The following is a 14,135-nucleotide window of genomic DNA, read 5'->3' on the forward strand; positions in this document are numbered from 1 at the left end:
AATAAAACAAAGAAAATGCTAGATCTACTTAACCAAAGACCTAAATCCGGAGTTCAGGTTACGAAATGGGAAGGTGTTAGGCACCCATTCCGTCCAGACAGTGATTGGTCTACTAGAATCTTGTGACCAATGTACCATTTTATGCACGATATGAATGATATGTTGAACATGTGAAATCAAATCAAATCACACAAATTTATTTATGAATGAAATCTCTTCTTTTGTTTTTTATTTTTAAATTCAGATATGTTTTGATTGGTAAAAAATTGATTTTGATTTATAAAAATTCAGATCTGTTTCTATTTAATAAAAACAAAGTATTTTGGTTGGTAAAATTCAGATATGTTTTTAGGAGATAAAAAAATGGTTTTGAGTTTTGTAAAAGATTAGATCTGCTTTGTGATGATAATTTTTTTTTTTATAACAGAAAAATGTTTTTTATAACCCTACTTGACTACTTCCTCTCATATTCCACACTCAGCCTCACAGCCTCACTTTCCTCTCCCTCTCTCACTCATGGACTCACCTTTTTCTCCCTCTCTCACCCACGAATTCAACCTCAAGCTCTAACCTCTGTCACCACCGCCATCACACGATCTCACCGCCGGCCTTAAGCTTTGTCACCGTTAGTCTCAAGCTCTGTCATCACCGGTCTCAAGATCGTCACAGGTTTGTTTCTATCTTTCTTTGTCTTCTTGGAGCTTCGATCTGTCTTCTGCAAGTGTAGCTCAGCCAAGATCTGCCACCACCAAGATCTTTTTTTTTTTTTTTTTAGGTTCGTTATTTGGTGCCTAAAAGGGGTATATTTTGTATATTCATTTATGGGATTTATTTTGTAGATTTTTGAACTTGATGTAATGGTCCTGAATTTGGATTTGGGGGATTTATTTTGTATATATTTAAACTTGTGGCAAATCTAGTTGATGAATTAGTATTTTTTCACAACTTGATGAAAATTCTTACATTCACTTCTCTCTCTTTTGGTTAAAGTCTTTTCTAGCTTGATGACCTTCTCTTTTTTACTCACAATTTGATGCTTTCTCAATATCTTATCTCTCCTTGATGGATTTCCTTTCTACCTAACTTTGATGAACCTTCTTTTCTAAACTTGATGAATCTTCCTCTTTTGAACTTGTCATATTGCCTTCATTAAGGACCTTACCAAGTGGAGCTGGATCCATAAGGTCAACACTTTCTTATCCTGAGATTTAAGCATGCATACTTAATTTCCCCACCCATTCAAGTTTTAGTGGGTTCATTGAAAAATTGGCTAACTGTCTAAAGGCTTAAGTTGGCTAGCAGTGGATAATTGTTGTAATAGGTGTCAAGGAATAATGTGGGCCATTGAAGGCGGCCTCCTATCCCTAGTGATGCTTTCTTGTAAGCACAATGACTTAAACTCTTTTAGTAAATTATTCTAGGAATAAGAGTTCAAATGCTCCAATAATGGATTGGGGTTTGAGAAATCTGGGTGAATGGATCTATTTCTTTGTTTGCCTTTTAGGACCTTTTCTTATCATATTTTGAATGTTTAGCAAAAGTCCTTACATGGATTGAATGAAGTTAAATCCCTTTTTGGGACAAATTGATTGGTAGAGCAATTAGTCATCATGGTTTGGAAGAAGCTTTGACAAATGGATCTTCTTTTATTCTCTTGAAAAGAAGGCTTTTGAAAAACAAATTGGAGTCTTTGAAGGAACAAGAAAAAGGGTTTTTAGAAAAAGGTTACTAAGAAGGCCCAATGCCCCTAGTGCAAAGAATTTTTTTCGACAGGAAAAAAAAAAATTTCTTTGAATTTTTTTGATTTGTTTTTGAATTTTTTGAATTTTTTGAATTTATTATTATTATTATTATTATTATTATTATTATTATTATTATTATTATTATTTTCTAAAATTTTCGATTTTTTTGATTGATTTTCTTTGATTTTCTATGTACATATGATCAACAAGATAAATGCATCAAACACAACATGGACTTTATTGAGCAAATAACCAACTAGAAAGCAAATCCTAAATAAACAATAAAACTAAGGAACCAAAATGAAATTCAAACAAAGTCAAAATGACTGGTTGATGATAGTGGAGCAATGACTTTTTGGTCAATCAGATCTTAAATGGCATGCTTTACGGTATAACATCTATTAGTTGTGTGGCCTTTCCCTTGATGATATCTACAACGAGCATGAAGATTGTATCTTCTAGGCATGAGATGTGGTATTGGCTTGGGATCTAATGACTTCAGTAATCCCTTAGCTTGTAGTTTCCAAGGCTTCACTCAAAGCCATGAGTAGTTATGTCGAGAATCACCAGTTGATGGTTTAACTGCATCGTTACTGATGTGATAAGGCACTACCTCCTTGGGGATTGAATCCATTGACATGTTCTTGTTGATTGGAGAGGATAGTTGGAAAGACAACTTGTTGAAATACCTAGCTCTTTTCTTTAGAAATTGGAAATGTGGAATCTCTTCGGGTTCTGGTGAATTATCCTTGCACAAGGTAGAGAGTATAGCTTGATTGGCTAAGTTGACTTGTAATGCTAAGTTGGATATCTGGGAGATTTGGGCTAGCTCTTCATTTATCCTCTCTTGACCTTCCAGGATGGAATTGAGAACATCTTCAATTCTTTCTTGGCTCATTAGTAATCCCTTAGCTTGGACCTTTCTTGGGCTTGATGGGCCTGAACTTATGATCCAAAAGGTTAAAATCTTTATGAACTTTGGCTTTTGGTTGTCTGTCTCCAAATGTGGAGGTTTGAAGTGTCTTCCCCTCCTTGTAATATGGACAATTTTTGTCGAGTCATTAGGATTGGTGTCTTGGGGTTTAAAGTGTCTCCCCTCATTTGTGGGTGTTGGGTTATTTGATTGGGGTTTGAAGTGTCTCCCCCATATGTTGGTGCTTGGTTCTGAAGTATCTTCTAATTCGAATATAGGATTGTGATTAGGTTTTGAAGTATCTTGGTTCTGAAGTAATTTGATTAGGTTCTAAAGTATTTTGTAGTTCAAATATAGGATTGTGATGTTGCAGCAGCAGAGTCTCCTCTATGCTTACGAGCTTCAGTACCGTGATGGGGGTGATGAGCTTGGAATTGGAGCTACTACCTTGAGTGTCAACCTTAGGTTTTCTGTGTAACCTTCTTTTGGATCTTGATGAAATTCTTCCCCATCTCTCTCTAGAACAGGCTTTCTTGGGTCAATTAATGCTAGGTCGCCATCTACATCAACCAACCAAGCAAAACAACCACATATAACATGCAATGCAATTTTAACCGGGACTGACCAAAGGGTAGGTTCTAAGTCATTATGTTGTAGGGTGGGTTTGTTGTTTCATTGTTTCCCTTAGTTAGGGCATTACACCTCCCAACTTGTAATGTAATGAATATTGCGTTGGTCCAAACAGCTTGGTTTGTCCTTTACAGTCAACAGGAAATGATTCAGTGACTTTGGGCTATGAGTTGGTGAGTTCGCCACTGGGTACCCGAATCTCATGAAGACCGGTGATCCATGGTTACTATTACCACAAAATTGTTGAAAAGCGGTGCATTGTTGTTTGAATGGCACACACTACGGCAGTTAGGGAAAGATTTTAACAAATAATACGTACAACAACATATTGTATAGCAAAATATCATACAACATCCCATCAAACATAAATAAATAAGCAACAACTATATCATGCAAGACCATGCGAAGTAATGGTACGCATTTGGTCACTTAAGTCTAATACGAAGCTTAGCACTCGATATCCTAAGTGGGGTTGCCACTGTGAGAGACGCGTCCCTCAAAAAAGAGATTCGGGTACCTTTTAGGGCACCTCTCTTTTTGGGTAAGTGGTGTGGAGTCACCACTTATATATGACTGAATTATTCTCTTCATTGATTGAATAAAAAATTACACAAGTGGAAAATTGAAAAATTACATGGCTTTGGGTCCTAGTTACAAACTACCAAGTAATTACAAGGCTTTTTGTCCTAGTTACATTCTACCTAAAATAAAACAAAGACAATGCTAGATCTACTTAACCAAAGAACTAAATCCGGAGGCTAGGTTACGGAATGGGAAGGTGTTAAGCACCCATTCCACCCAGACAGAGTCTGGTCTTCTAGAATCTTGTCACTAATGTACTATTTTGTGCACGACATGAATGATATGTTGAACATGTGAAATAAAATCAAATCACACAAATTTATTTATGAATGAATTTTTTTTTTATTTAAACTTCAGATCTATTTTGATTGGTAAAAAATTGATTTTGATTTATAAAAAATTAGATCTGGTTTATAGTATATAGAAAAAAGGGGTTTTTGAAGAAAAAATTCAGATATGTTTTTATTTAATAAAAACAAAGTATTTTGGCTAGTTTAAAAAATTCAGATATGTTTTTAGGAGATAAAAAATGGTTTTGAGTTTTGTAAAAGATCAGATTTGCTTTGTGATGATAAAAAAAAAAGTTTTTTTTATAATAGAAAAATTAGATTTGTTTTTATTTTTTATGTTTTAAAAGAATGAAAAAAGATTTTTTGAGAAGAGAGTTTCACTCAGAACTAAATTTATGCAACATGAAACAAATAAAAAAAGGTTTTATCTTTTCCTTTATTTCAAAGATCTACATGTATTAAAAATTCAGATTTGTATCTTGAGAGAGATACAAATCACTTTTGATTTGAAAAAAAATTTAAATTTGCATCTAAGGAAGATGCAGACTCCTTTTTATTTTGAAGAAAAATTCAGATATGCATCTAAGAAAGATGCGGATCTGTTTTAGTTGCAGATCCGTTCTAGGTGCAGATCCGTTTTAGTTTAAGAAAAATTCAGATCTGTATCTGTTAAGGACATATGTTATGCAATTGGCTAATCCTTTGACAAAACGCACTTTACTTGTAATTGCGTAGATCTAGAATGTGTTTAATACTTTAAGGAACATGTTGTTCAGGTCTAGTATTAAAGCCATGAAGATTGGACCAAGAAACAAGTGAAGAAAAGCTGTTCACTAAAGCTGGACAGATAGCTATCGATTGAGGTTTAATGAGGCTCGACGGATACTATCTATCGAGGTATCTATCGAGGTTACGAAAATCAGAATTTTCAGAGCTGATTTTCGGCTCATGCTTATGTATTTGTGTAGGGTTTCTTTTCTGACAACCCTAGACATATATAAGACTTATTTTAGAGGCCGTCACATAAGAGAATACTAGGAGAACATATGCAAAAGGTGACCGATGCCTTATTCTCTCTTAAAGAAGCTACTGCGTCTTTGCGCCTTAGGGTTTTGTAACCAAGTTCTTCTTGATCTTCATTGTTGATGAAGTGAAGAACTTTGCAGCCAACATTCTTCTTTCTCAAGTTGGTGAGTGAGTCATGTACTGGGATTCGTGCAAAGGAGTCACGTACTGGGATCCGTGCATCAAAAGGGTGGCATTCATATATTGAAGAGTTTAGAGGTTCTGAAGCGGTAGAAGGTTTCTGCTGAAAGTTCATCTACGGGGATTGTAGAGTCTAGGGACAAAGGTTTTGTAGTAGATATGAAACTTCTCTTTACTATAGTGAATTGCTTTTCGGGAAGATTTCCCCCCAGGTTTTTTACTGTGAAACTGGTTGGTTTTATTGGTTTTCCTAGGTCATCATATCTTGTCTTATTTTTTTTTTTCGCTGCATATGATTTTGACATGATATTGATGTTTGTTTGTTTTAACAAGTTTTATTCATAATAAATCTAATTAACAACTTGGGATTAAAACTTGTTAATTCTATCAACCGGGGTCTAAATTTCCCAACAGCATCTAAGAAAGATGCATATCTTTTTTATTTTAAAAGAAAAACAAGTTGACTACATGCAGATTTTTAAAATTAAGAAACATATTGTATCAACAATAAAAAAAAATCAAGAACATATTTTCATGAACTAAATTAATCATAGTAAAATATGAATATCTAAAACAATTAAACATGCATCATCATGATAAAGAAAAGCATAAAAGCAAAAGGGTTAGAGAACAACCTCTTGCATGGGCACACTTTGTTCTTGAAAGGATGTTTTAGGATTCAAAGAAATTTTTTCAATTCTCTTGAAAACCTAAAAACCCTAATTTAGGCAGCAACACTCAAAGAAGGGATATGAAAATATGGGTGATTTGAGAGTCTAAAACATATGCCTCCCAAAGCGTAGAAAAAAAGTGTTGAATTGTGAGGTTCAGACTCTATTCGTAGAGGCCAGAAATCTCTAAAAAATAGGTATGGACGATTAGGGTTTGAATCTAGACGCATCCTTTTGCAAAAAGGTTTAAAAGGGTGGAAAATGGTGTGTTTTATCGGCACCCGAAGGCCGTTAGGCCAAAGGTCACATGATGGCAATTTGGCACTTTCAAAGTGCCGTTCGGCACTCCAAAAGTGTTGAATTGGCTATTGGAGTCTGAAAGTGCTTTCATGTTCGAGTGCCAATTGGACTCTCTGTCTAGGTTTTTTTTGGCCGGTCCTTGCATTTGGACACATTTTCATCCTCTGTTTATGATTTTTTTTTTTAATCTCTTTTTTGGATAATTCAGGATTTTTAAGAACCATTATCTTGAACAATTATCTTGACCCATTATCTTGTGGATAAATTCCTTAAAATAAATCCTGATAAAGTTAAGATTATTCACAATTTTATTATTATCCAACCATCCCTTTTATTCCTATGCATGCATATCTATCTTAAACACTAATTATCAACCAATTACAAATTATTTAATTAATTTTCATTGTTTGACCAATTAGAATTAATTTAAATTAATTGTGTGCAGTCGACTTCTCCTAGACAAAATGCATATGGACCGTGCAAACTTGATCATGTGATATCTTTCAATCTGATGATCCGATTTGAAAATCGGAAACACCGTTGTGACTGTTAGAATCTCAAGATCATTTTCATGATATGTAAAGAATGACATGCTGCATGTAATGCAAGAACAAATTAATGCATGTGATGCAAGAACACAATGATTTATGTGATGCAAGAATGATTTTTTTTGGTACATGGATGGTCACTCCAGTCATCTTCCTTGATTAAATCATGGGTGTAAAATTGAGTGTCTACACCTATTGTAAGCTTTATAAATTTTGTATGAAATCTCTTAAAAGTTCTATATAATTAAAAGTTAAATTTTAAAAGGTCAAACTTGAAAGATATGAATTGATTGCAAGATTGGATGAAGCCAATAATTTGAATGAGAATTAAAAAATCAGTTCTCATCTCAGGTTGACAAAATTAAGAGTTTAGAAGGGCAACTAGTTGAATCTAAAACTGAAGTTGAAAAATTAACTAGTGTCAAACTTGTTGAGCCTAACTCAAAAGAAAAATATTTTTATATTCCTCAATTTAAAAGGAATAATAAAGAGTTGAAGGCTAATATTGCTAGAATAGAGAAATGTATAAAATTTGATTTTGATGCTGAAGTTTCTAAACCTATGTCTAAAACTTCTCCTAGGTTGAAGGAAAAAGATGAATTTGTTCCCATTTGTCGTTATTGTCATATTAGGCCAAATTGTCCTAAGTTAAGGTCTCCGTCAACTAAGTAACGTGAGTTTTGTGGCTCGTTTATATGATTTGGTTAATCGTTATCATTCATATCTTTATCACTCTTTTTGACGGGAAGGACTAAAAGATCCTAAGTGAAAAGTATAAATAACCGTCTTACCACTAAAACTCGTTAATCATAAAACATCTGTGTGCAATTCATAAAAGCCATGCTCGGTAAGGTGTAGCACTTGCATAGCAAAAACAAGATGTTTGACTTACATAATTGGGTGTTTCTTCTTTCTCTTATCTACCCATGCATGTTATGTCTTTATATGTTTTAAAGAAAAATATGCAAAGAACATGAAAAGCAAAAAGAATCAAAATGCTTTTAAAGATGGTTGCAAGCGTGTTTCTAGGAGATGTTGGAGTTATATGATGTACCTCAAATGTGATAGTCTTCATCAAACAGTTATAATTGTGTGTGGATGTATTTGATTATCTTATCTTAGTAATATGAAATAATTGTTGTAATCCCTTTAGTTAGATAGTTAGTCAGTTGGTTGAGATTAGCATTAGGATGAGTTAGTTAAGATTTGAGTACATGTAGCTCATTTAGCCCATGGCTTAATTCATAGAGCATATGTTGAATTAGCTAGCCAATTATCATGAGCCATGTGAGCCAATGGCAATAGAGCTAGTCTCCTATAAATACATGGTAGTAATTCAACATTAAATATGAATTGAAGAATAAACCAATTTCATAGTGCATTAGTGCATCTCTCTCTCTCTCTCTCTCTCTCTCTCTCGACGGAGGGTGACTATCTCGAATTAAGTCAATTTCCTTACAATTCCCATCAATTCCCCTACAATTCATACCCATCCCCATTAGGAACCTCTAGGTTCCTAACATCTTATATCATTACTCTTCACATAATGGGACTCTTATGCTCTCGCAAAAATTTCACACACAACACGTATGCTCTTTGCTACCCTTGAGACTATTGTACTGGTACAATGTGAGTTCGCCATCACAAGGAATACATGTGGTAGTATAAGCTTACTAAACTGTTTTAACTTGTTTTTGAAAATAAAATTTGTTAGACTTGTTTAGTGTGTTTTTTGATCTAGGAATGCTTTGCATCTAGAGTGATTGATGTGTTTTAGTGATCAACATGCTTCTTTGTTTCTTGGCTTGGTGTCTATCTTGGTTGCATTCATCTCATGTTGTTTTTCCTCTTTGAAAAACCTCATTTTTGGATTCTCAATAGAAGCTCGATACCTCCTCGATCTATCAAGAATTTTTGGGTTTCCTTGATACCTCTTGATAGATAGCCTGATCCATCAAGCCTCTTCTTTGAAGTCTCTGTTTGCTCAATCGATAGCTCGACTCCTCCTCAATGTTTCGATCTAGTTTTGCCGTTGATACCTCTTTGATCTATCGAGCTTTTGTTCTCGTCACTTTCTTGATCTATTGAGGAATTTGTTTCAATATATATTCGAGGTTTGACGTGGTTTGCTTTTTCACTCAAATACTTCGATTTTTCTCTTCTCTCTCAATCCAAACCTCCTTCTTTCTCTAAAATCCTACATTCCTTCAAGTTTTCAGCCTAAATCAAGCTTCAAACTTCTTATAAGTGTTTAATCAATGTGAGTGCTGTAGTTTGGATTGGATTTTTGCATATGATGCAATTTATTTTTGCACGTAACATGTTCATGCATTATCATGCATTGCACCTCTCTTTTCTTTCTTTCCTGAGCTTTGTCTTCTGCTGTGTTCTTCTTTTCTTTTCTTCTCCCTTTAGTTTCTTGAATATGGCACACAAAAATTCAATCCCTTCCAAGAACCTGATCACTTGTAGTGGTTCTTCTTCTTCTTCTCTTTGTCCCTGATAGAGTTAGGTTCCATGATGTGGACTCCCAAAAGGATTCTGCCAAGAACTTATATGGCCGAGCAATTTTTTCACAATGCCAGGTCATTCTATCTGATTTTCTAGACACTCATCTTCCTAGTGCGTTTAGCTCTCGGGGCTGTGAATCTCTTTCTGAGTAACCTTTAAGGTGTCTTAACGTGTTTATACAGGAGTTTTACTCCAACATACATGCCATCGATACCTTTATCCTTAGTTTACTACGGTATTCAGAGGAACACGTATGTAGTCACTCCAGAGTTCATTTCCGTGGTACTACATGTCCCTAGGGTAGTTCGTCCGGACTATTCTAGTCACACTTGTCTACGTACCCTCTCTCGTGGCGAGTTGGCCTCACTCTTTTGTGAGAAGGCCATGGTGTGGGGAGATACTCTAAATTTCTCCATGATTGAGTTTGCTAAGGTTCCAAGGATCCTTAATATGGTGATGACATTTGTTCTCACACCATGGTCACACTATAACACATTCACTGAGCCTCATGCTCATTTCCTTCTTTCTCTCTTGGAAGATCTTTCTATAGCTTTTCCTTCACATATGATAGTATCTATGATAGATATCTATCGAGACACTGCTACATGTGGTAAGCTAATCTTTCCTTTAGCTATCACTCGCATTCTCACAAACTTGCATACCACCATTCCTTCTTCTCCTCACTTTTACACCATGGCTCCATTAGCAAGGAATCTATAAGGAGGAGTGATGTGTAGCTGGCGGCCAAGCGGCCACGTGTGGAGCCTACTCTCAGTCAGTAGGATGAGGTTGCTTTCCGTGTTGTAGAGGATGCTGCTTATGCCTTTTGACCTTCTTTGTCTTTTGCTTCTTCTTCCTCTTCAGGAGTAGAGGCATCTCTTGTTGCCATTATGGACCAGCTTCAGCATATGCATGCTGATTTTGGTAGTCATCTTGACTACAATTTTGATGAGATGTGTCAAATGAACACCAGGATTGGTCGCATTGCTCGCTAATAGTCTCGTCTTGTAGGTTTTGCTCCTTCTCCTTCACCCGAGCTTGCTGCAGATTCTTTTGATTATAGTGATGATGCTTTTTGCTCTTCTAGTGATGATGAGATGATTGCTTCTCAGTGATTCACCCTTTGTCACTCATGACAAAAATGGGGAGTTGTTTAGGTTATGAAAGAGTAGTCATGTCGTTAGGGGGAGAGTTAGTATAGAGATAGATTAGTTAAGGGGAAAGTGCTTTGATAAATGTAGTGAGATTTTATTGTATCTTTCTCATTACATGTACCATGGCCTTGTGAGATTTACATACATTGTTGTACTTCTCTATATATATATGATGATGTATGTTTCTTCACCTCTATCTTACATGTGTTGTTTCTTTTCTCTCCTTATACACATGTCCTTTATTTTATATAATTTTTCTCTATTTTACACGTGATGCATTGATGGATCTTGTTTAAGTGTTTTAGATAAGACGTGTTGCAAGTCTTTCATGCCGTGATCTCTTTTCTTGCAAAATTTTTCAAGAGCTCATTGTAGTTGTTAGGCTTATGTAATTTTTGGCTTTTGTAATAGTTATGGAGATTGTTACTTTATACTTCTCTCATAATTATGCTTGTGGCTTTGTCACGGATTGCCAAAGGGGGAGATTGTTAGGGTCATATTTTATATGTAAATGGCTAATCCTTTGTCAAAACACCCTTTACATGTAAATTGGATAGATCTAAGCTAGGTTTGATACACAACAAGTGGTTGTATTAAAGACATGAAAATTGATCCAAGAAACAAGTGAAGAAAAGCCTTTTTATTGAAGCTCGATAGATAGCTTGACAGATGACATCTATCGAGATTTACTAGGCAAGCTAGATACCAGCTTGACACCAACTCGATTTATCGAGCTTTACAAATTCGGATATTCTTGATCTGAATTTCGGCCCATGTTGATGTAATTGGTTATGATTTTTTTTCTTGCAACCTTAGACATATATAAGGCTTATTTTAAAAGCCGTCACATACGGAAATAGATACTATGAGCTTTATTTTCTTTGTGAGAAGCTACTGCGTTTGTACGCCATAAGATTTTGTAACCAAGTGCTTCTAAATCTTCATTATTGATGAAATGAAGAACTTTGCAACCAACAACATTTATTCAATTTGCTAGAGTTAGTCATATATTGGGATTTGTGCAAAAGGGACAGTTACAGATTGGAGATTTGTGCATCAAGGGAAAGAAGGTTACTACAAGATCAAGTCCAATTGGGTATTGGAGCAAAGGTTCAACTATAGGTTGGTATTTCGGGATAGACAAGGGTAGTGGTAAGATTCCTTATACTTGTAAACACTTGATTATTGATTAGCAGATTTTTGGGAGTGGTGACCTGAAAATCACCCGGTGGAGTTTTTTCCTTGCGAAAGGTGTTTCCTATTTGTCAACAATTCACCATGTCAATTTAAATTGTGCTGTATTTAGTTGAATTGGTGATTTGTTGGTGCCTCTACGATTTGCATGCAATTTAACTTAATTAATCAATTTAGATAATTGAATTAATTAATCGGAGTCAAGCTATCTTAGCCCAACAAATCAAACCTAATTACATATATCACCATTGAACATGAAGTTACTAATGTTTTATTTTGTCACACTAACCACCCGGTGTTTTGTTTTATGGGGATTTTCGACCAACTTTTTAAACAAAATTTGATGATGTGATAAATGCTTACATCATAGACAGAACGAATTGGAGAAATTATTGTTCTACCCTTACATTTTTTATTCTTTTTTAACTCTCTTTTAATCGTTATTTATATTTCTATCTATTCACTTAAGTTTTAGGGTAGACCAATCTTGGATTTCATCTAGTACTTGAGAAATAAAGCAATTCATGGGAAGAAGATGCCCACAGTTAAAAAAATTGGAAAGAGCCATCCAAAGAAAGTTCATTGATCATTGGGCTATAATTAGTCGTGGCCCTAGGAATTTTTTCCAGGGTGTTCCTCAACAAGCATAAATTACACAATCTAATAAAAAGAAAATTTTGTATATTTAGAACAACAACAATAAAAAAACACGCAAATACATAAAATTTACAATTGCTTTCTATGAGTTTTTATATTTTGAAATCGTTACATGATAGTCTCATTATCAATGCTACAAGCTACATCTTGTTCAATATACACAACCAAGCAATCATTTATCCACTGATCTCCCATTCGATTGTGCAGTTCATTCTTTATATATTTCATTGCTGAAAAACTTCTTTCAACTGTTGCAGTAGCAACAAGAAGGGTCAAAGCTAACTTCAGAAGCAAATAGACTAATAGATAAGTCTCATGCTTCTCTGTGTTCACTAACTTTTTCAGCAAATTCACTAACTCCTTGAAGCTCTGAAAACAAGTCATTGTTGCGCATATCAAAAATGTAATTCTGAAGTTGAGAGTCAAGTGCCAAGATATCTGTCCCAAGAAAATTAGATGGATAGAACTTTGCTAGACATATCAACTTTTCCTTATCAAAAGCCACAAATGAATTACTTGAATTCAAGCAAGCCATACAAAGTAGCAAATCGGTATTCGCCTCTGAGAAACAGTTGTTAAGCTCTTGAAGTTGCATATCTATGACTGTGTAGAATAGCTCAACATGATAATGATATAAATTTGTATTTTGTTGGGTGTTGCGTTGCGGCCTCCCGCTAACTACAAATATTTCATTCATGTTCAAGATAGGAATATCATGTGTGGTACAAAATGAAGATACTTCAGTCAATAAAGATATCCATTCATCATCTCTCATCACTTGCAATTGTTGCTTAGACACTTTAACAAGATCCATAGTATTTACTATATCATGATTTTTTTTTGCAATGCAATTGAAAACTCATTTGTGATCCCTAAAATGTTTTTCATCAAGTGTAGAGCAAAGACAAATTTAAAAGATTGAATTGACCTCATAATAGATCAAGCTTCAACTTTTTGGTCGGAGAGACCATCTTCTTCAATAATCTCAAGTACATCAACAACATCAGAGAACATCAAAATCAAGTTGAGAATAGTCTCATAATATGATCTCCAATGTGTATCACCAGGACGTTTAAGATTTGTCTCTTGATTCAAACCTTGCCCACTTCTACATACACCATTCTATAAATCTTCTTTAATTTTGGCAAATTATGCATCTCGAAGAACATCTCGTCTCTTAGAAGAGCCTCCAACAACAGTTACTAAATTACTAACCACATAAAAAAATTTTGCAATGTTAATGTGATTTTAGCAACGGCAACAAGTGTCAATTAAAGTTGATGAGCAAAATAATGGACATAAAATGATGACTGATTATTTTTCAAAATTATAGTTTTGAGACCATTGATATCACCTTCCATATTACTAGCCCTGTCATAACCTTACCCATGTAGTTTCGATAAACTCAAATTATGTTCACAAAGTAAACATTCAATAGCATATTTGAGTGACAAAGCAGTGGTACTTGCTACATGTACAATACCAAGGAACTGCTCTATAATAATTCATTTTTTGGTCACATAACGAAGAATGAGGGCCATTTGTTCTATCACTGAGATATCACGTGAGCCATCAACTAATATTAAAAAGAACCCATTGTCAAGATCCTTGATGATGGCTTTGGATGTTCCACGTGCAATTGCATTCACAATGTCTTTTTGAATATCATGGTGGGTAAGTTTGCAATTTTTCAGAGCTTTTTGTAACACTTCATTGATAGATTCATTGTGATCCCCC

General features: G+C 34.8%; 1 protein-coding gene across 1 annotated transcript; it reads right to left on the reverse strand.

The window, feature by feature from the left end:
- Positions 1-12,711: 12,711 nt before the first annotated feature.
- On the reverse strand, positions 12,712-13,212 carry LOC142629038 (uncharacterized). Its single transcript, XM_075803037.1, has one exon. It carries the CDS (start codon positions 13,210-13,212, stop codon positions 12,712-12,714), a length of 501 nt encoding a protein of 166 aa, XP_075659152.1.
- Between the last annotated feature and the right edge of the window lie 923 nt (positions 13,213-14,135).

Source organism: Castanea sativa, chromosome 3 (genome assembly GCF_040712315.1).
Source record: "Castanea sativa cultivar Marrone di Chiusa Pesio chromosome 3, ASM4071231v1".
NCBI lineage: Eukaryota > Viridiplantae > Streptophyta > Magnoliopsida > Fagales > Fagaceae > Castanea > Castanea sativa.